This window comes from Rhinoderma darwinii, chromosome 4 (genome assembly GCF_050947455.1).
Source record: "Rhinoderma darwinii isolate aRhiDar2 chromosome 4, aRhiDar2.hap1, whole genome shotgun sequence".
NCBI classification, from domain to species: Eukaryota; Metazoa; Chordata; class Amphibia; order Anura; family Rhinodermatidae; genus Rhinoderma; species Rhinoderma darwinii.
This window is the reverse complement of record NC_134690.1, coordinates 219,010,707-219,034,744: the sequence shown is the minus strand read 5'-3', so window position 1 is coordinate 219,034,744 and position 24,038 is coordinate 219,010,707. Positions and strand designations below refer to the sequence as shown.

At 44.3% G+C, this 24,038-nt stretch overlaps 1 protein-coding gene across 6 annotated transcripts in view; it reads left to right on the top strand.

Moving 5' to 3' along the window:
* USP45 (ubiquitin specific peptidase 45) overlaps window positions 1-24,038 on the top strand; it is a 132,387-nt gene that overhangs the window by 75,206 nt on the left and 33,143 nt on the right. For all 6 annotated transcript variants that reach the window (XM_075862198.1, XM_075862197.1, XM_075862201.1 and 3 more), the window contains exon 9: window positions 1,631-1,718. In XM_075862198.1, the coding sequence (XP_075718313.1) occupies window positions 1,631-1,718 (88 nt within the window). The remainder of the gene's footprint in view (window positions 1-1,630; window positions 1,719-24,038) is intronic.

Sequence of the window (24,038 nt, the reverse complement as noted above, 5' to 3'; positions counted from 1 at the left end):
ATTTTATATATCAATTTTTACCTATATTTTGGTACATATCTCTCCCATTGACTTTCAGTTTATAAAAATAAATAAAAATTGATTCCTCTTCATAGTAGAATCTATGGGTACATCACACTATATGTAATCTATTTTACCCAACTCCACCATAACCATGCACATTGGGCAGAGAATGCATGTTTTTTTTTTTTTTCTTCTCCCAGTGGGAAGAGGGGAATAAGCTGTCTAGCAGTGGCTTATCCCCCTTGGGAACAAAGTATCGTCCTTGTTAAAATCAGTGTTTGAAATTCTTCTTTCCCTGCCGTCTGCCATCAGGGATCATTAGATCGTTGGCTGTTCTCAATGAATTTGACGAGTTTGACCAACTATAAGGGTATGTTCACACGGCCAAATTTCAGACGTATACGAGGCGTATTTTGCCTCATTTTACGTCTGAAAATAGGGCTACAATACGTCGGCAAACATCTGCCCATTCATTTGAATGGGTTTGCCGACGTACTGTGCAGACGACCTGTTATTTACGAGTCGTCGTTTGACAGCTGTCAAACGACGACGCGTAAAAATACAGCCTTGTAAAAAGAAGTGCAGGACACTTCTTTGGACGTTTTTGGAGCTGTTTTCTCATAGACTCCAATGAAAACAGCTCCAAAAACGGACGTAAAAAACGCAGCGAAAACGGCGTGAAAACGCCGCGAAAAATCCGAGTTGGTAAAAAAACGTCTGAAAAGCAGGGTCTGTTTTCCCTTCAAAACAGCTCTGGATTTTCAGACGTTTTTGTTGACTACGTGTGAACATACCCTAATGTGTAAGGCCAGCTTAAGCTGCACACTCCATTGACTTCTGTGAAAGAGACTATACGAAGTCCTATGCATGCAGTAACTTACTGTTTTAATGATGTCATCCCTGAACTACACTTCCCAGACCTAGCAACAGAGTAGTTCATTGGGAGGCTATCAATGCCTGTCTTACACTATTTAAAGGGGTTTTCCAGACTCTAAAAATTGATGGCCTATCCTCAGGATACCTTCAGGATAGGCCAGCAATAGCTGATGGGTCGTGGTCCGACTCCCGGGACCCTCGCCGATCAGCTGTTTTTTTAAAGGGGTGCAGTGCTTGTACCAGTGCGGCTTCCACTTAATTTCTACTTGCTCACTGTGCATGGTCAACACACATCCGTGTCGACGATTCATAGTGAGCAAGTCGAAATCAAGGGGCAACAACGCTCGTAAAAAGCGCTGCACCCCCTTCAAAGCAGCTGATCGGCAGGGGTCCAAGGAGTCGGCGCCCGACCCATCAGCTATTGATGTCCTATTCCTAATGTTTAGGGACCGGAAAACCCCTTTTAATATGTGATGCCTGTGCTCACATATATTATGTATCTGCTTTACGTATATTTCATTGTTAATTGTTTCACTTTATACATTTGTATCAGTGGTCTGCAACTTGTGGCTCTCAGGTGGTTATGAAACCACAAATTCCAGCATTCCATTGAAGTCTTTAGTTGCACAATAACTGGAGAGTATTCTTCTAAGATGGGATGGACTTCTCATTAACTGTTGAGCTTTTGATGTAGTGCTACTTGTGCTCTTCTACAGTACTTTTATATTGAATGAATTTCCATCATTTACAGGGCCCCTAGATTTAAAACTTTCCAGCAGCAAGATAGCCAGGAACTACTTCACTATTTGCTGGATGCTCTACGTTTAGAAGAAACAAAGGTAAAGTACTTTTCCTTTTTGCGGTTTCATAGCTAAAGGCTCATGGGTCCTGGGGTAAAGGTTCTACTTGGGACATGGTGACAAGCCGATCATTGATCAGCTGACGTATACACTGGTTGGCAGTATTGTGCGGAGTTATTAAAAAAAAAACACAACAATAAAAAAACTTGTTTAATTATCACTTTATCTTTGTCTCAGTGGCTTCAGTGTGGTCAGTAGATGACCTGATGCACAACCTGATCCTCTCTCACCATTATTTATTAAGAAATCCAAAATGATCCTGTCAATTTAGATCAACTTACAAGGCATTATGTTTTACAGTTCATGCTTCATTGCAGACAGAGACCTATGTCGAATACTGGTATCTTTACTACTATAGATCATTATTTGTATCTGCAATATGGGAATAGAAGTAATAATAAATTAATGAATTAAAATAGAAAAATGGAGCTAGATACAGACCAGTCATATTTAATGTCCTATTTAGCTTCTGTATTTCACAGAGCACAATATGCTGCCACGCATAGCGGATAGGGTTGTGGTGTAAAATGAAGGAACCCCTAATTTAGAGACCACATTTGCTTCTTTTTATTCGGCACCGTGAAACCAAATACATTTTGAATATTTTATTTTGGAACCCAAATCAATATGGAATTGTGTTACATAAACTAGCAATTGATATTTGATCATGCTGTGGTAATTCAATATAGACAGTAAATTCACCGGTTTTATCACCTACCTGCGTTCAGAGTAATAACTTGGTTTTGTTAGGAGACATGCTGATAGCTGTGTAAATCTAGAATATAGAGGTCACCTCCACGGTTTGTGAACTAGAGGACAAGAACGGCTGGTGACTCTATTTATGCATCCAGTGATCTTGATGTCTGTCAAAAAACTACATGCTAAACTTCTGCACTCACCCGTGTATGAGTCATTTGAAAAAGGGCTTTGTGCCTGTGTTGGAGACATTGCCAATACTGGTCAGATAAAGGTTGGATTCCACCCACCGCCACAATTACAGAGCCTGTTTCACAATAATGGTACATTAGTATGAACATCCTCTTTTATCACCCCAGGGCAGCACAGCGGGGTAGCAGGACTATTAAAAGCTCAGCTCTGTTCTTATATTATTTTTTTTTCGCCCTAGCCCCTTTTTCATGGCAATACACAGTGTGACAAAATTAGGATGTCAGGTCTGGGGGTATGTCAAGGCCCTTGAGCACTGACAGTTGTGTTGGTCTTACCCAGCAGTACCTTCGCTGTGGCTGCATTGTCTTCCATGGGAAATCTACAGCTGTGAACCATGCAATTGTAGTGGAGTGTCACAACCATGTGTTTCTTGATGTAAGAATGCCCACAGCAATATGTCTGCCACCAGGATGCTTTTAAAGACATTTACCATCATGTTGTATAGTTTAGCATTGTTTTATTTGCTCGCTGTTAGATGTTATGGACCGACTATGAAGACTTAATAAAGTTGGTTGATGTATCGCCTATTGAGTACATAGAATTAATAAGACCTTAAAATAACTTTATATTTCTGTACAGTAAGTGTTATTGTGTTGCGTTATTTAATTGTGCAAATTAATAAATGTTGAAAGGATATTGTTAAAAATAAGCATCTTAATGGACAACTGGCATATTCATTTGGTAACATAAGGAATTTACCTGAATATGGACATTCCTAATAATAAAAAACTGGGGAATGGGCAAGAAAGCAAAATAATTCCAGGAATTACTATAATTATTAATTAATGATAACCAGAAGCATAAAGCTTTAGGAAAGGCAAGCATAATTAACCAAATAACCCCTGAGTGCAGCAGTAGTGATCTGAAAATAGAGCTGTAGGGTAAATCTAAAATCATATAAACTATCCACAAGGTGGTCAAATGCATCTTGGCTACATTTCTGTTTGAGGAAAACAAGCTCTGTTCACTGTGAATTAAGAGAGCAGAGAGGTTGTCACAATATGCATTAGGGTCCGTTCACATATATCCGTTGCCCCTGTCCGTTTCCCTCCGGCGTGTTGCAGAACAGCCGAAGGAAATTAATGCTAGAACGGATCCCATAGCTTTCTATGGTATCTGTCCTGGCACAGGTGACATACGTTGTGACTCCGTACGGCGCTGGACCTGTGCGGGAGCCGGATCCAAAAACGTTACCAACAGCGTTTTTTGTTCCGGCTCCCAGGGAGTTCCGGCGCTGTAGCCTATGTATTTTAATTGTGAAGGGATTCCGGCAGCACTCGGCGGGAATGTGGATGTGAGCTAGGAGCGGAATTCCCGGTCATAGCATTGCCAGGGATTCCGCTCCAGACAGAGCCCCTGACGACTACCCTCCCAACTGTCCCGGATTCAGTGGGACAGTCCCGGACTCCGGGCGGAGTCCCGCTGCTCCGGGCGGCTAGGAGTATGTCCCGCTGTCAACTGTGTCGGCGACCTCAGGACGAAGACACACTTGAACTTCGTACTGAATCAGGGAACCATCAGGTCCCTGCTTCAGAATGAGTTCAGACCGGAGGAGCAGAAGGAGCTCCTCAGCTCGCTGAGGATCCCCCGTGTATAGCGCTACTTTAAGCATGGACAGCGACGTCCGTGGCTACTGATTGAGCGGAATCACCATTTCAAATGATCTGGACGGGTATTCCGCTCCTAGAGGAAACTGTTTCCGCTCCATTTGCTGTCTCTCTCCTTTCTCCTGCTACTAGCTGCAGGGGACATACAGTGAAGGAAATAAGTATTTGATCCCTTGCTGATTTTGTAAGTTTGCCCACTGTCAAAGTCATGAACAGTCTAGAATTTTTAGGCTAGGTTAATTTTACCTGTGAGAGATAGATTATATATATATAAAAAAGAAAAAAAGAAAATCACATAGTCAAAATTATATACATTTATTTGCATTGTGCACAGAGAAATAAGTATTTGATCCCCTACCAACCATTAAGAGTTCAGCCTCCTCCAGACCAGTTACACGCTCCAAATCAACTTGGTGCCTGCATTAAAGACAGCTGTCTTAAATGGTCACCTGTATAAAAGACTCCTGTCCACAGACTCAATTAATCAGTCTGACTCTAACCTCTACAACATGGGCAAGACCAAAGAGCTTTCTAAGGATGTCAGGGACAAGATCATAGACCTGCACAAGGCTGGAATGGGCTACAAAACCATAAGTAAGACGCTGGGTGAGGAGACGACAACTGTTGGTGCAATAGTAAGAAAATGGAAGACATACAAAATGACTGTCAATCGACATCGATCTGGGGCTCCATGCAAAATCTCACCTCGTGGGGTATCCTTGATCCTGAGGAAGGTGAGAGCTCAGCCGACAACTACATGGGGGGAACTTGTTCATGATCTCAAGGCAGCTGGTACCGCAGTCACCAAGAAAACCATTGGTAACACATTACGCCGTAATGGATTAAAATCCTGCAGTGCCCGCAAGGTCCCCCTGCTCAAGAAGGCACATGTACAGGCCCATCTGAAGTTTGTAAATGAACATCTGGATGATTCTGAGAGTGTTTGGGAGAAGGTGCTGTGGTCAGATGAGACTAAAATTGAGCTCTTTGGCATTAATTCAACTCGCCGTGTTTGGAGGAAGAGAAATGCTGCCTATGACCCAAAGAACACCGTCCCCACTGTCAAGCATGGAGGTGGAAACATTATGTTTTGGGGGTGTTTCTCTGCTAAGGGCACAGGACTACTTCACCGCATCAATGGGAGAATGGATGGAGCCATGTACCGTCATATCCTGAGTGACAACCTCCTTCCCTCCACCAGGACATTAAAAATGGCTCGTGGCTGGGTCTTCCAGCACGACAATGACCCGAAACATACAGCCAAGGCAACAAAGGAGTGGCTCAAAAAGAAGCACATTAAGGTCATGGAGTGGCCTAGCCAGTCTCCAGACCTTAATTCCATCGAAAACTTATGGAGGGAGCTGAAGATCCGAGTTGCCAAGCAACAGCCTTGAAATCTTAATGATTTACAGATGATCTGCAAAGAGGAGTGGGCCAAAATTCCATCTAACATGTGTGCAAACCTCATCATCAACTACAAAAAACGTCTGACTGCTGTGCTTGCCAACAAGGGTTTTGCCACCAAGAATTAAGTCTTGTTTGCCAAAGGGATCAAATACTTATTTATCTGTGCACAATGCAAATAAATGTATATAATTTTGACTATGTGATTTTTCTTTTTCTTTTTTTATTTTTTATATAATCTATCTCTCACTGGTAAAATTAACCTAGCCTAAAAATTCTAGACTGTTCATGTCTTTGACAGTGGGCAAACTTACAAAATCAGCAAGGGATCAAATACTTATTTCCTTCACTGTATCTCTCAACCCTGGTCCTCCCTTTTCTTCTGCCAAGCTCAACCACTTACCTGCCACACATAGAAACCCTGCAAATCATCTTACCATTCCTTGTATGTCTTCTCCTGTCTCTTTTAACTGTGCTCTCTGGAATTCTCGGTCCGTGTGCAACAAACTCACCTTTATTCATGACTTATTCCTTTCTAACTCTCTCAACCTTCTGGCTCTTACGGAAACATGGCTACACCTGTCTGATACTGCTTCCCCTGCTGCTGTATCTTATGGTGGTCTCCAGTTCTCTCATGCCCCCAGACCTGAGAACAGGCAGGGTGGAGGAGTAGGTATACTTCTTTCCCCACACTGCACTTTTCAGGTCATTCCCCCGGTCCTCTCACTCACATTTCCCTCTTTTGAAGTCCACACCCTCAGACTCTTTTCACCCTTTTTCCCTCCAAGTGGCAGTTGTCTACCGCCCCCCGGGCTCACCCCGCCAATTCCTGGATCATTTTGCTGCCTGGCTTCCACAATTTCTATCCTCTGAAACACCCACTCATCATTGGTGACTTCAACATCCCCATTGATAACCCAATCTCCCCATCTGCCTCCCAGTTTCTATCTTTAACCTCGTCCCTAGGTCTGTCACAACTTACTAACTCTCCTACACATGAGACGGGCATTCGCTTGACCTGGTCTTCTTCCGTCTGCTCAGTTTCTGACTTTACTAACTCTACTCTCCCGCTCTCTGACCACAATCTTCTCTCCTTTACTATCAAATATTCTCTGCATTCTCAGGTCATCCCTACGTATCAGACATACAGAAATCTACATGCCATTAACACTGTGAAACTCAGACAGTCTACAGTCCTTATTGTCCCCTATCTCTTCCCTCTCCTGTCCCAATCTGGCTGCCAAACTTTACAATAACACTCTCAAAAATGCATTGGATGAAGCAGCCCCCCCTACACTCCGAACCACCCGACAAAGACGACGACAACCCTGGCACACGCCTCAATCCCGCTTTCTTCAGCGGTGCTTGAGATGTGCCGAACGACTGTGGAGAAAATCGCATTTGGATGCAGATTTCCTCCATTACAAATTTATGCTCAAAACTTACAACTCTGCTCTTCACCGAGCCAAACAAGTCTATTTCACTTCTCTCATCTCCACACTATCTAATAATCTAAAACGCCTCTTTGATACTTTTCACTCCCTCCTTAGTCCTAAAGTGCAGACGCCGATCACAGATCTCTGTGCTGAAGACCTGGCCACTTATTTTAAAGTTAAAATTGACAACATCCGGCATGATATTATGTCCCAGTCCCCTAGTAACATCGATCCCCTTCCCTCCCGCACTCCCTCTTCTTCACTCTCAGCATTTGACCCAATAACTGAAGAAGTCTCTAGGCTCCTCTCTTCTTCTCGTCCTACTACCTGCCCTAGTGATTCTGTCCCCTCACACCTCCTCCAGTCCCTCTCCCCAGCTGTCACTAGTCACTTGACTAAAATATTTAACCTCTCTCTTTCCTCTGGTATCTTTCCCTCTGCTTTTAAACATGCCATTATAAACCCATTACTGAAAAAACCAACTCTTGACCCATCCAGCGCTGCTAACTACCGACCAGTCTCTAATCTGCCCTTCATCTCCAAACTCCTGGAACGCTTGGTCTACTCTCGCCTTATCCGCTCTCTCTCTGCTAACTCCATTATAGACCCCTTACAATCTGGTTTCCGCACTCTACACTCCACAGAAACTGCCCTTACTAAAGTCTCAAATGATCTCTTGGCGGCTAAATCGGACGGTGAATCCTTTCTCCTGATTCTTCTGGATCTCTCTGCAGCCTTTGACACTGTAGACCACAAACTCCTACTTAACATGCTCCACTCTATTGGCCTTAAGGACGTGGCTCTCTCTTGGTTTTCCTCCTATCTCTCTGACCGCTCATTCAGTGTGTCATTTGCTGGTTCCACTTCTTCTTCTCCTCTTCCTCTTGCTATCGGGGTTCCTCAGGGATCAGTCCTAGGTCCGCTTCTCTTTTCTCTCTACACAGCTCCTATTGGACAAACCATCAGCAGATTTGGCTTCCAGTACCATCTCTACGCTGATGACACCCAATTATATACCTCTTCCCGTGACCTCACCCCTGCTCTAATACAGAACACCAGTGATTGTCTGTCCGCTGTCTCTAACATCATGTCCTCTCTCTATCTGAAAACAAATCTTTCTAAAACTGAGCTCCTTGTGTTCCCACCATCTACTAACCTCCCTAAATCTGATGTCTCCATCTCTGTGTGTGGCACTATTATAACTCCTAAGCAGCACGCCCGCTGTCTCGGGGTTATTTTTGACTCAGATCTTTCCTTTACTCCTCACATACAATCCCTTTCACGCTCCTATCATTTTCACCTCAAAAACATCTCCAGAATCCGCTCTTTTCTTACGGAGGAAAGCGCCAAAACTCTCATTGTTTCTCTGATTCACTCTCGTCTTGACTACTGTAACTCATTACTAGTCGGCCTTCCCCTCACCAAACTCTCCCCTCTCCAATCTATCCTCAATGCAGCAGCCAGGCTCCTCTTTATGACCAACCGCTACACCAATGCCTCTAATCTGTGCCAGTCACTGCACTGGTTGCCCATCCCCTTCCGAATAAAATTCAAACTTATTACTCTCAACCACAAAGCTCTCCACAGTGCTGCACCTCCTTACATCTTCTCCCTCATCTCTGTCTACCACCCTACTCGGGCTCTACGTTCTGCCAACGACCTTAGATTAAAATCCTCCATAATCCGAACCTCCCACTCCAAGATTTCTCTCGTGCTGCAACCGTCCTCTGGAATGCGCTACCCCAGACAATCCGATTAATTCCCGATATCCACAGTTTTAAGCGTGCCCTGAAAACACATCTATTTAGACAGGCCTATAACATTCCCTAATCTGACTCCTTTCCTTGGCCCTCCTTTTAGATTAGTCATCAGAATAAGATTCCCTCACACTCCTTCTCTTCATGTCCGTCATACACGGATACTGGCTGGTGACCGGCTCATGCAGCTTCATGTTACCACCGCATGTGTATAAAAATGGCCGGACCATTGTACAGAACAAACACTGTTACACTTTGTGTCTCCCTTATTTCCTCATAGATTGTAAGCTCTTGCGAGCAGGGTCCTCACTCCACAGGTTTGAATTGTAAATGAACTTTGTCACTATGTAATGTCTGATATTGTTTGTTTCATGTTCCCTCTAAATTGTAAAGTGCTGCGTAATATGTTGGCGCTATATAAATAAAGATTATTATTATTATTATTATTATTATTATTATTAAACCCCCGAGGTCACTGTTCATATATGGACATTGATGTCAGGGGCGCCTCCTGGAGCAGAATCCCCGGCCAGAGTCTCCAACGGGGATTCTGCTCAAGGAGTAGCCACTGACATCACTGTCCATATATGGACAATGGCGTCAGGGGGTCCTCCATGAGGGAATCCCTGACCACAGTGACGGCAATGCTGTGGCCGGGGATTCTGTTCAGGGAGTAACCCCCGGCGTCACTGTCCATATATGGACAGTGGCATCAGGGGGTCCTCTGTGAGGGAATCCCCGGACACAGCGTAGGCAATGCTCTGGCCAGGGATTCCGCTGCTAGATGGAGCTTCAGTGGCGCTATCTACAGGGGAAGGCGGGTAGCACTATATACAGTGGGGGTCGCGCCATCTACCGGGGGCGCTGTGTGGTGCCATCTGCAGGGGCGCTGTGTGGTGCCATCTACAGGGGCGCTGTTTGGCGCCAACTACAGGGGAGCTGTGTGGCGCCATCTACAGGGGAGGTTGTGTGACATTATCTACATGTGGTACTGTGGCATTATATACAGAGGGCACTGCGGCACTATATACAGGGGGTGTGTGGCACTATAAAGAAGGCACTGCGGCATTATCTATAGGGGGGTCTATGGCACTATATACAGAGGGCACTGCAGCATTATCTACAGAGGGAAGTGTTTCATTATCTACACATGAAATTCATCTGTTTTTAAAAATTTGTCAAAAACGGAAAACACTGACACGGAACGGATACAAAACCAATGCAAAACGGCAATCAAAAACTGACGTAGCTGGCCGGCATTCGAACCCAGTTGCTTGAATAGTAACAGCAATCCCTGCTTGGTGTGGGGTGGGTAGGAGATGCTACTCCCTGAAGTTAGGGCTTGTGTTTGGTGTCTTATGCAGGTTTACCAGGCTGCTTCGAAGATCTGAGGTCAGTGGACAGCAGCTGTCTTCTGGGCTCTCCCTTTTGGTGCCGGCCTTGGCGCTGCGCTGAATATGACACATGTGACATTACAATGTGTGTGTCAGACTTCAGTGTAGCGCCGGAGCAGAGGAGAGCCCTAACATGGTACACAACAAATATCTAATCTATCATGTATCTAATCTATCACAAGATATGCACCACTCTGATAAAATTGCCACGTTTTCAGACCCTAAACCAGGGGTCTCAAACTCGGCAGGGTAAGTGGGCCGCATATAGAAAAAATGTGAAGTTGACGGGCCGCATTACTTTCAAATTTGATACAACACAAAATTATTGTTAATAAATTACTTATTTGAACTACTATAACACTATATTACTATAATAATAATAATACTACATTACTATAAAATGAATACTACATTACTATAATAATACCGCTAGGTTTAAAATTTGAGATATTTCTCCACGTGCTTATTTCAACAATCCAGTTTAAGTGTCGCTAAATGCAGTCTGGCAGCTCAGTTGGCGGCGCCTTCTGTAGATGCTGCCGCAGTGCCCTCTGCAGATACTGCCACAGTGCCCTCCGCAGATGCTGCCACAGTGCCCTCCGCAGATGTTGCTACAGTGCCCTCCGGGGCTTGCCCAGAGCTGGTCCCGGAGCAGAGCCGCTTCTAGCACTCTGCCTGGGATTCCAGCTCTGCTCCTGACATCACTGTCCATATATGGACAGAGATGTCAGGGGCAACCCTAGAGCTGGAGTCCCGGGCAGAGCGCTAGTAGGCTCTTCCTGGTTCTCCAGCTGTGGTCCTGACATCACTGGTACTCCTGCTCTGGGGAATTCTACTAGCGCTCTGCTTGGGTCTCCGCTCTGGGGAAGACCCTGACACACTGTCCATATATGGACAGCGATCCCGGAGCAGAGCCGATACTAGCGCTCTGCTCGGGACTCCGCTCTGGGGAAGACCCTGACACACTGTCCATATATGGACAGCTATGTCAGGGAATTCCACAGAGTCCCGGAGCAGAGCCGATACTAGCGCTCTGCACAGGACTCCGGCTCTGGGGTAGCCCCAGACATCGCTGTTCATATGTGGACAGCGATGTCAGGGAATTCCAGAGTCTAGCGGCTCTGTGTCCCGCGGGCCGCAGATAACAGCCCCAGGGACCGCATGCGGGCCGCGTGCTTGAGACCCCTGCCCTAGACTATCTTCTTGGTGGACTCTTGTGGTAAAAACTGATGACAACTGATGGTTTTTTTGGTAAAAATTGTGTAAAAGCCTGATGGCAACTGATAATTTTTGCATCAGTTGTAATTACTTGAGAGACAAAAAAAACTGATGCTGATGAATGCACAGACTGCCTCTCTCTACTTGCTACATTCAGCAAACACAGACGCTGTAAATGTGCTACGTTCTTATGATGGTGTCAGGAAGGAAACTACAAGGTGTGTGTGTGTGTGTGTGTGTGTGTGTGTCCCACAGATTGAGATGGTGGCCAAGTTAACACCTTGAACTCTTTGTCATGTTCCTTTAACCCAGGCGTCTCAAACTCGGCCGGGTAAATGGACCACACATAGAAAAAAAATGTGAAGTTGACGGGCCGTTTTGCTTTGAAATTTGATACAATACAAAATGACTGTTAATTAATTAGTTATTTGAACTACTATAACAATACTACATTACTATAATAATACTACTACATTGCTATTTAAGGGCTTGTCCACACACAATGGAATTGTTGCAGAAAATTTCTGCAGCAATTCCATCGAAAGTCAGAGGCTTTTCCACAGCAGCAAAAACGCACCATTTCCTGCGCTTTTATGGCAGAAATTGGTGCAGATTTTGCTGCGTTTTTCACAATGTTAGGCGATGGAGACATCTCTGAAAAACGCAGAAATTCTCGACACTTTCCATGGCAGGAATTGACCTTCTGCGGTCCAAAAAATACGCACCGCTGGTCAATTTCTGCTCCAAATTTTTAGGCAGCATGTGGATGCGATTTGTTAAATCTCATCCACTATGCTGCTACCGTATTCTGCGTTTTTTCCGTCCGGAAAAAACGCGCCAATTCCGCAGCGTGTGAACGAGCCCTAATACTGCATTACTATAATAATTCTACTACATTACTATAATAATTCGACTACATTACTATAACAATACTACATTACTATAATAATACCGCTAGGTTTAGTCTTACTGGAAATTTGCGAGTTTACTCCACTTGCTTATTTTAACAATCCAGTTTTCCTGTATAAGGCCCCATGCACACGACCGTGCCCGTAATCGCGGTCAGTGATTACGGGACAAGCCGGCCGTGTAAAGTAGTTTGCATTTGTGGACCATACTCCCATTATAAAGTATGGGAGCATGGTCCATAAAATAAAAAAATAGGACGTGTTCTATTTTTTACCGAGGCTTTCTACGGCACGGACACCTTCCCGTAAAAATACGGGAAGGTGTCCATGGGCAATAGAAATGAATGGGTCCGTAATTACGGACTATTTTTACGGTCGTGTGCATGGGGCCTAAGTGTGGCTAAATGCATTCTAGCTGCTCAGTTGGTAGCGTTTGGCAGACACAAGTATGTCGAGATTGGGCAGCCCCTTTTTAGTTCATGCCACAGTTCCCTCTTTAGATAGTGCCACAGTTCCCTCTTTAGATAGTGCCACAGTGCCCTCTGTAGATAGTGCCACAGTGCCCTCTGTAGATAGTGCCACAGTGCCCTCTGTAGATAGTGCCACAGTGCCCTCTGTAGATAGTGCCACAGTGCCCTCTGTAGATAGTGCCACCGTTCCCTCTGTAGATAGTGCCACCGTGCCCTCTGTAGATAGTGCCACCGTGCCCTCTGTAGATAGTGCCACCGTGCCCTCTGTAGATAGTGCCACCACGCCCTCTGTAGATAGTGCCACCCACCCCCTGTAGATAGCTCCATTGGGGCTACGTCTAGGGATCCCCAGTCCGAGTGTTGCCGATACTATGGCTGTGGATTCCTCTGTTGGAGGAGCCCCTGAAGAACCTGTCCATAGATGTACAGTGACATCAGGGGATTCTCCTTGACCGGATTTCCCGGCCAGAGCTTTGCCGACGCTCCATTGGGGCTCCCTCTAGTAGTGGAATCCCCAGCGAGAGCGATGCCGACGCTTGGGCCGGGGATCCCTCTGCTGGAGGAGCCCCTGAAGTCACTGTCCATATATTGGCAGTAAATTCAGGGGCTCCTCCAGCAGAGAAATACCCAGTCCGAGCGTCGGCAATGCCCTGGCTGGGGATTCCACTCCTAGAGGGAGCCCCATTGGAGCGAACTACAGTAAGGGGGGGGGGGGTGTAGCGCTGTCAACAGGGTGGGGTGCTATCTACAGGGCGGAGTTGCACTATCTACAAGGGGCTGTGTGGCCATTGTTCACCTATCACCAACAATCCAGCGGTGCATGAAATGGACTGCGGCCTTCATGATGTCTTGAAGGTACACCGGTGAGCTCCTCCTTCGGCCTGCTCTCTCTTCTGAGTGAGCTTCGGTTCCCCATGGCTCGCAGATGATAGCCTCAGGGGTCACATGTGGGCCGCATTTTTGAGACCCCTGCTCGAACATTCTATTGATAGTGCCACAGTGCCCTCTGTAGATAGTGCCACAGTGCCCTCTGTAGATAGTGCGACCACGCCCTCTGTAGATAGTGCCACCCACCCCCTATAGATGGCTCCATTGGGGCTACGTCTAGGAATCCCCAGTCCGAGTGTTGCTGATACTATGGCCGTGGATTCCTCTGCTGGAGGAGCCCCTGAAGTAACTGTCCATATATGGGCAGTAAATTCAGGGGCTCCTCCAGCAGAGAAATACCCAGCCCGAGCGTAGATAATGCTCTGGCTGGGGATTCCACGCCTAGAGGGAGCCCCATTGGAGCTAACTACAGTCAGGGGGGTGTAGCGCTGTCAACAGGGTGGGGTGCTATCTACAGGGGGCTGTGTGGCCATTTTTCACAATTTTTACTACAAAACCATCAGTTGTCGTTAGTTGTCATCAGTTTTTTCCATCCGTTTTTAACATCAGTTTTTACCACAATGGTCCACAAAATGGTAGTCTAGGCTCTGAAAATGTGCCAATTTTATAAGAGTGGTGCATAGCTGGTGATAGATTGGATACATGATAGATTAGATACTTGTGTACCAGGTCAGCGCTCTCCTCCTCTGCTCCGGCCTTGGCGCTACACTGAAGTCTGACACACACATTGTAAAGTCACGTGTGTCATATTCAGTGCAGCGCCAAGAGAGAGAGCTCAGAAGGCAGCTGCTGTCCACTGACCTCACCTCAGATCAGATCTTCAAAGCAGCCATGGGAGCCTGAAAAGACGCCAAACACTAGCCATAACTTCAGGGAGTAGATAGTTTTTCTTACGCCTTTACAGCTACCCAATACCAGCCTGCATCTCCTACCCTCCCCAAATCACGCAGGGATTCACACAACAGGGTTCGGGTGTCGGCTGTTAAAAACCGCCATCTAGGTCAGTTTTAGGTTGTCCGCTTTGCATCCGTTCCGTTATTGACAAATTTTAAAAAACCGATGAATTTCATTTGTAGATAATGAAATACTGCCCTCTGTATATAGTGCCACATCCCCTGTAGATAATGCCATGGTTCCCTCTGTAGATAATACCACAGTGCCCTCTGTAGATGGTGCCACACCCCCTTGTATAATACCGCAATGCCTTCTGTAGATAGTGCCACACCCCCCCTGTATATAGTGCCACACACCCACTGTAGGTAATACCGCAGTGCCCCCTGTAGATAGTGCCGCACCCCCCCCCCCCCTGTATATAGTGCCACACACCCCCGGTAGCTAATGCCACAGTGCCCTCTGTATATAGTGCCACACACTCCTGTAGATAATACCGCAGTGCCCTCTTTAGATAGTGCCACACACCCCCCTGTACTCCGTGTTCCAAATTATTATGCACATTGGATTTAAGTGTCATAAACATTTAATTATTAGTTTTTCAATTAAACCCATGGATGGTATTGTGTCTTAGGGCTCTTTGGATCATTGCAATCTCAGACACCTGTGATAATTAGTTTGCCAGGTGTGCCCAATCAAAGGAAAACTACTTAAGAAGGACGTTCCACATTATTAAGCAGGCCACAGGTTTCAAGCAATATGGGAAAGAAAAAGGATCTCTCTCTGCTGTCGAAAAGCGTGAAATAGTGCAATACCTTGGACAATGTATGAAAACATTGGATATTTCAAGAAAACTTAGGCGTGATCATCGTACTGTGAAAAGATTTGTGGCTGATTCAGAGCACAGACGGGTTCATTCAGATAAAGGCATAATGAGGAAGGTTTCTGCCAGACAAATTAATAGGATTAGGAAAGCAGCTGCTAAGATGCCATTGCAAAGCAGGAAACAGGTATTTGAAGCCGCTGGTGCCTATGGAGTCCCGCAAACCTCAAGGTGTAGGATCCTCCAGAGGTTTGCAAGTGCGCATAAAGCTATTATTCGGCCACCCCTAAATAATGCTCACAAGCAGAAACGGTTGCAGTGGGCTCAGAAATACATGAAGACTAATTTTCAAACCGTGTTGTTTACTGATGAGTGCCATGCAACCCTGGATTGTCCAGATGGATGGAGTAGTGAATGGTTGGTGAATGGCCACCATGTCCCAACAAGGCTGCGACGTCAGCAAGGAGGTGGCGGAGTCATGTTTTGGGCTTGAATCATGGGGAGAGAGCTGGTAGGCCCCTTTAGGGTCCCTGACTGTGTGAAAATGACCTCTGCAAAGTAAGTAGAGTTTATGACTGACCACTTTCTTCCATGGTACAAAAAGAACCGTGCCTTCCGTAGCAAAATTTTCTTCATGCATGACAATGCACCATCTCATGCTGCAAAGAATACCTCTGTCACTGGATGCTATGGGCATAAAAGGAGAGAAACTCATGGTGTGGCCCCCATGTTCCCCTGACCTCAACCCTATTGAGAACCTTTGGAGCATCCTCAAGCAAAATATCTATGAGGGCGGGAGGCAGTTCACATCAAAACAGAAGCTCTGGGAGGCTATTCTGACATCCTGCAAAGATATTCAAGCAGAAACTGTCCAAATACTCACAAATTCAATGAATGCAAGAATTGTGAAGGTGATATCAAAGAAGGGGTCCTATGTTAACATGTAACTTGGCCTGTTAAGTTCTTTTTGATTGAAAGAGCTTTTGATTTCTGTAAATATGACCTCCTGATGCTGCAAATTCAACAAATTACCATTTTAGTTCTCTTTACAATCTTTAAAATGTTTTGATCTCTGTTGTGCATAATAATTTTAAACATTGCATTTTGAGTTTTTTTACTTCTAAAAAAAAAATCTGTTATCATTAGGAGATTTGTTCAATAAAATTCGCATTATACTCCAATGGTTGATGGCTTGAAGATTATACTGACTGTCATTTGCATCGACTATTTAGTAAAATCAGCGAAAAATGACATTTGCATAATAATTTGGAATGCGGTGTATATAGTGCCACAAACCCCCCTTTATATAGTGCCACACATGCACCCATATATAATGCCGCAGTGCCCTCTGTATATAATGCCACAGTAGCCCCTGTATATAATGCCACACAGCACCCCCTGTAGATGGCGCCACACAGCACCACATGTAGATTGTGCCACATGGTGCCCCATGTTGATTGTGCCATATAGCGCCCCCTATAGATAGCACCACTCACACTGTATATAGTGCTTATCCCCCTTCCCCTGTATATAGTGCCACTGAAGCTCCCTCTAGCAGAGGAATCCACGGCCAGAGCTTTGCCGACGCTGTGGCCGGGGATCCTCTCTTGGAGGACCCCCTGACGCCACTGTCCATATATGGACAGTGATGTCAGGGCTTACTCCCTGAACGGAATCCCCGACCACAGCATCGCCGGCGCTGTGTCTGCGGATTCCCTCCTGGAGGACCCCCTGATGCCAATGTTCATATATGGACAGTGACGTCAGTGGCTACTCCTTGAGCAGGAGCCCCTGACGTCAATGTCCATATATGGACAGTAACCTCAGGGGTTTCCTCTGGGAGCGGAATACCCGGCCAACTCATCGGCAACGGGGATTCCGCTCAATCAGTAGCCACTGACGTCACTATCCATATATGGACAGTGATTTCAAGGGCTTTCACGAGCACAGTGCTTAAAGTAGCGCTGTGCTCCGAGAATTCTCGGCGAGCGGAGGAGCTCCCTCTGTTCCTCCGCTCTGAACTCATTCTGAAGCAGGCACCTGATCGTTCCCTGCTTCAGTATTAAGTTCAACTGTGTCTGCATCCTGAGGATGTAAACACAGTTGACAGCGGGACATACCCCTGCCACGCGGAGCAGCGGCACACCGTCCAGAGGGTAGTCGTCAGGAGTAGCGGAATTCCCGGCAATGCTATGACCGGCGATTCCGCTCCTAGCCCACATCCACCTTCCGGGTTCTACCGGACGGTGGATGCGGCAGCACCCGGCGTTAATCCGGCCACAATTAGAGTAGATAGGATACGGCGCCGGACCTCCCTTGGAGCCGGAACCAAATACGCTGCAGGTAACTTTTTTGGATCCGGCTCCCAGGGAGGTGTGGTGCCGTACGTCACTACAACTGATGTCCCCTGCGCCTGAACAGATCATAATCGAAAGCTATGGGATCCGTTCTAGCATTGGTTTGCCTCCGACTTTTCTTCAACGCACCGGAGGTAAACTGAAGAGGACGCCGGACATTTGTGAACGACCCCTTACACATCATATCCATATTAAAGACCTTTGCCAGCAGTCTGGCTTCTAACATTTTAAATATTATAATTTGCATCTCAGGTTTCACGCATTCCTCGGATTTTCCACCACTTCTGGTTATCTCGGTTATATCACAACTCACTAAAATATGAGGATAAGGCTATGTTCACATGGCATTTGTTCAGGCTTAAAAATATGAGGTTGATTTCAAGAGAAAACAGCCTCTGAATCCAGGTGTTTGTGGAGCTGATTTTCAAAGCGTTTACGATTTTTGCAAGCATTTTTGAGGCGTATTTTCTTAGTGCTTTTGTGTAAAAAATCTAAACGCCTCCAGGAGTGTTTTTTGCAAGGCATTTTTTTGAAACCGCGGTATAAAATTAAGTCTTGTATGAATTACTCTGTTTTTTACCATTGAAAACAGTCGAAGGTTGATTATGATTCGGGTGCTTTTTTTTATTTTTCCTGGCACCCCAGTTCCAGAGATATGGCCCACTATTTTGTTTGACTCCCCCTATGCTAATTTGCTGTAGTTGGCCTACAGGGCGTGAACTACACTCAAGCTGCCTTGCGCTGATTGGTCAGCATAAAAGGCAGGGAAGCTAGCTCCACCCCATTGACTAATACAGCAAATTAGCATTTAGGGAGCTAACACAATGGGGGGACCTTATTTCTGGGGGGGTCCAAGAAAAGAAAAAATACTGCTAGAATCAGGGAGACTATTCAGGTCAGTTAACCAGTTCATATATGACCTAGTGAAAGACAGGTAATGAGGATCTAACAATGTTCAGTTATCTCATTTTTTATTTACCTACACCAATTATTGTTGGATGTGGACGTACAATGAAATATAAACCCTTAACTTTTTGTATTTTCATTGTTTCGTGTGGATTGCATTCTTGCTTGTTAATTTCTCAATATTTTATTTTTATTTTTTTAAATTAAAATAAAAAACTACCGTGACCAAACATTTAACTTCTAAACAGGCAGTTGCTTGAAATTCTAGAATTCGTTTTTTTATTCTATAAAGTAAAAAGTTAACTAGTGTTTTTAATAGACAAGTTCTAGTGTTTGCATTTGAATGTATTTCATATAGTGTTATGTCTTTTTTTTTATTTCTGTGGGAGTCCATGTTGTGTTTGGTTATGAGATGACTGCATCTTGCAGACCGACAGATGAAACTAGTTTTATAGTCAACTGATGTCTCTAATGTATTGTTCTAACCATTTTCTTTCATGTGGGACAGGACAGTATATTGCTACGTCCTCCCCTCCCCCTTTACCATTCAAAACCTCTATTTATGTTTGACCTAAATAAATGGTTTAACTCACTAATCCCACCAGAGGGGGTTAATTATAGCCCTAGACCCCATTTAGGTTATTCAGCTTAGTGAATTGCCTATCGATTTGTCTCCTTGGTGAATTTCTGACTTTAAAGTCAATTGAAGTGAGGTTATTCACTAATGGCTCACAATTCCCCACAAAACACATAATTGAAGAGTTATTTTAATATTGCTGCTCTGTAGTCAGTAACGTTTGACTCTTGACAAATTGCTGGGAGTATTAAACAGGCAATGTCCGGCATTAGCCAGAAATGTTGTTTGTAGCGGATTAGCTGCCGTGCAGCTGGAACACTATTATTTATTTGAATGGGTATTTTGCTCCGTTATTTAAGGCCAGGTCCAAAACCACTGAAGGGTTTAGCTACAAAACGTTAGTTCCACTGTGCTGATATATTAAACCTATAGAAGCTAAATAATGTGATCACTCGCAGCCTTTTTCCCTCCTAACTCAACATATTTAGAGGTTTTTCATCACATAGTTTTATTACAATTTCTATGATCAAATGTTCTCATGCAAGAGAATTCTTTAAATAAACTGCAATGCTAAACACTATTCCCATTTCAAAAAAGCTTGGTGTAGAACATTCTGAAATTTTATATCCTAAACGCTATATTCTTTCTTAGGTGTGTGACTGTTTTGCCAAGCATCATTGAGCAGGTTAAAATTGCTTTGTCATCCCTACTGTAAAAGTGATCGGTCTTGCTGCTGATTTAGGGGACCCCTGACCAGGTTGTAATAAACCGTGATTGGGAAACCCCAGGGTGTGACAGAGACGTGATCACGATTCATCCAAAATTCGCACCGCCCTGCAGTATTACATCAGATGAGCACAATTTTCAAATTGAGTCGCATCACAAGAGACAAGTTTGATACATATGCCCTATTCTGTATATTCTATGCTTCATTCTGGTGAATATAGTACACTGCCGATGACCGTAGCCGTTTTATATCGTATTCAATCCACAAGAGCAACGTGCGTGGGTGCGTGTGTGGGCGTTTAGGAGAGGGGATAACGGAAATTAACTTTTGAAAGCAGCAGCCAGTGAGGGATAAGTAAAGTTCAATAGGTTAAATGCTAGTGACCGGTTCCCTTTACGGGGCTATCACTTTCTACACTGAGGGCAGGCGCCTGTACAGTACACAATGTACCAGAAATATAACATGGAGCCGCCTTCATCCGGTGTCAAAAGGAGCAACTCATCCTGGCGCAGGTAAAGAACAGTATAGGGCATGTAGTACTGTACTGGGGAGGGACGCTACCAGACTGCCAATCGGTGGCATTGTATGTTGAATGTGGTTTCAAGTTACAATGGCCCAAGAAAGACTGTTGTATGTTGAAAATATTGTAACCTGAAGCCACTGTAACCTGAGGGACCACTGCATATAAATTTCCATAGTGAAAAAGCAGAATCTCTGAGATATAGCTTTAGTTATACCAAGGAGTCATAACCGCCTCACAGCATGATTTATTCACAGAACACAGGCTGCTAAAAATGGCAAATATATTCTCATGATGGTACTTGCAGGGTGGGGGTAGGATTTGTTTTCTCTGCAGGTACATTTCTGTAACCGCATACAATGTACACAAAGCTTTTCTGGTGATACAGTTTCTTAATATAGTTAGAGTTCCTCCATACTACCTCAAGTGAATTTTGAACTTTAAATTTGTGTATAACAGATGCAATACAATATATTTGTTGCTTTGTATATATGGATTTGGCACTTTGGTAGAGGACATACAGTTCTGTGCCAATTAATTTTAATATAAGATAAAGGCCATGCAGAAAGATAAAGACAAAATGCAGATTGTACATTATTCCATTTATTGAGGGTAAAGATTTATAAAGATTGTTGTTTTTTTTTTGTCAAACGTGAGATGAGACTTTGTGGTCCTTTTCAGTCCACAGTGGTTTTTTACGGCCGTTTTTTTAGCTGTTTTTCTATTGAGTCAATGAAAAACGGCTCCAAAAACGGCTCAAGAAGTGACATGCACTTCTTTTTATGAGGCGTTTTTTTGCGTGGCAGTTTTTCAAAACTACCGCATATAGAATAACCCTGTGGGAACAGAACGCCATTTTTCCCATTGAAATCAATGGGCAGATGCTTGGAGACATTAAGCCCCCGCACTTTTAGCCATGTTTTGGGGCGTTTACTGCCCGAAAAACAGCTGAAAATAGACCATGTGACATACCCTAACTCTCCCATTGATGCCATTTTTGCCCAGTGTCTTTCTTATTGTGGAGTTTTGTACATTGACCGTAACTGAGATCAGTGAGGCCGGCAGTTCTTTAGATGTTCATCTGCGTTCTTTAGTGACCTCCTGGAGAAGTAGTTGATGCGCCCTTGGTGAGATTTAGGTAGGCCGGCCACTCCTGGGAATGTTCACCACTCCTCCAAGTTTTATCCATTTGTGAATAATGGTTCTTACTGTGACTCGTTGGAGTCCCAGAGCTTTAGCGCTGGCTTTGTAACCCTTTCCAGACTGGTAGATTTCAATGACTGTGTTTGGCAACTGCATTTGAATCTCTTTTAGGACGTGGCATCATGTGCTGCTCTTTGAGACCTAGCATTTTTCACATTGCCAAACAGGCTCTATTTAAGTGATATCTGGATTCCACCGGTCTGGCAGTAATCACGCCGGGTTGTGGATAGTTAAATTTAACCTAAGTGTCAATTGAATTTGGTTAATTGATTGATTTAGTAAGGTAGGGCTGAACAGCATTTTTCCTTCAATAAATGAATTGTCATTTAAATACAGTATTTTGTGTTTACTTGGGTTATCGTTGTCTAATATATAAATTAGTTTGATGATCTGAAACATTTAAGTCTGACAAAATATGCAAAAATAAAAGGGAATGGGGCAAAAATGTATCACTGCACTATACAATGTTATTATATGTTGCAGCTACATATAATCCTGTCTATAAAATTCAATCACTTACTACTTCATCTATATGTATTTATAAAACACAACGCATAGGGCTGGCATTTTACTTTAATAAAGGATGGTTTTCTGGACCAAAACTCCAATTTAGAAGATTGCATACCTGACCTACATCTCTTTGCACGACGACAAACTGATTTTTATTTTCGTTTAGAATTCCTTTTTATTTCCAAGTGTAGTTCTGGAGGTCTTCCGTTTAACAAATGAGCAAATTGAACCAGTTGTCAGACCTTGAGATCTGATGTTTGAAACGTAACTGACAATTGACCCTTAGCTGTATTGTACCAAACCTAACACTAAATAATTGCATTCCTTGAAACTCCACATGCCTGTTCTTTTTCTTACTTGTGTTACAAGTGGGCTCTGCAGTGCATATAATACAAGTGTAAGAGCTCTGCAGGAGGCTTGGATTTGTACTTCTAGGCAAATGGTAAACCATTGAAGTTCATGAACTTAGAGGTGATCAATAACCGGTGAATCCTGCCAGTCAGAGACACGCAGGTCCAGCACTCACCAAAGCTGTCAGTCCTGCAGACCTGACAGATTTGGCTTAGACGGCAAGATACAGCTTCTATGTACGAAGGATACATAGAAGCTGTATGTCAAAAAGTAAAACATTCTTTAATAAAAACCTATTCAGAAGTTGTTCACAATCTCATTATACACACACACACACACACACACACACACACACACACACACACACACACACACACACACACATATTTATAATGTTACTTCAAATGTTTATATAGCCTTTAAGGCCAGTTTGTTTTAGAGCACTGCGTGATATAAGGGTGTCATCTTTTTTGAATAACTGTGTGATATAGAACTGGACCACAGGAGCTGGTCACAGTAGATGGCTTTAAAAAAGGCTTAGATAATTTCCTAGAACGAAAAAATACCCGCTCCTATGTCAGGCCTCATGCACACGGCCGTGCCTGTAATAACGGTCCGCGGGCACGGGCAGCCGCAGACAGCCTTCCACATTTTCGGCCTGTGCTCCCATATAAAGTATGGGAGCACGGTCCGTAAAAAGCAAAAGATTGGACATGTCTTATCTTTTGCGGAGGCTTTCTATGGCCAGGACACCTTTCCGTAAATATACGGGAAGATGTCCGTGGTTAATAGAAATTTAATTGATCCGTAATTACGGTCCGCAATTACGGACGAAGTCTTCGGTCGTGTGCAAGGGTCCTCAATGCGTCGAATTTTTGTTTCATCACTTCCCTTTTTCCCATCCATTGGTTGAACTTGTTGGACACGTGTCTTTTTTCAGCCATACAGGTTGAGGGCTGTTTCTTATAATAATGACCTATCTACAGCAGTTAATGTAGATATGAGTCAGCCTCTTCACTTCCTGATTTATGGACTGTACCAAACAGGTTCTCCAAGGAGGGGATACAGAAACAACTGTCACCAACTACTGATAAGCAGAGACATAACTATCATACAGTTATAATGAAGGAAGTCGCAGCTCAACCTCCTGATTTATAAGGCCCTGATCACACTGAGTTTTTTTGCAGGCAATTTTGAGGCAGATTTTGACCTGCATGCACTCTTTGCCGCATTTTTCGCTGCGTTTTTCGGCCGCGGCCATTAAGCGCCGTAGGAAAAGAAAAGCTCTCAAAAAAACGCTTTCTCTGCCTCCCATTGATGTCAATGGGAGGTCAGAGACGGAAACACCCGTAGAAAGGGCACGATGCTTCTTTTTCCTGCGAACTTTTTTTTTTCTGGTTTCCG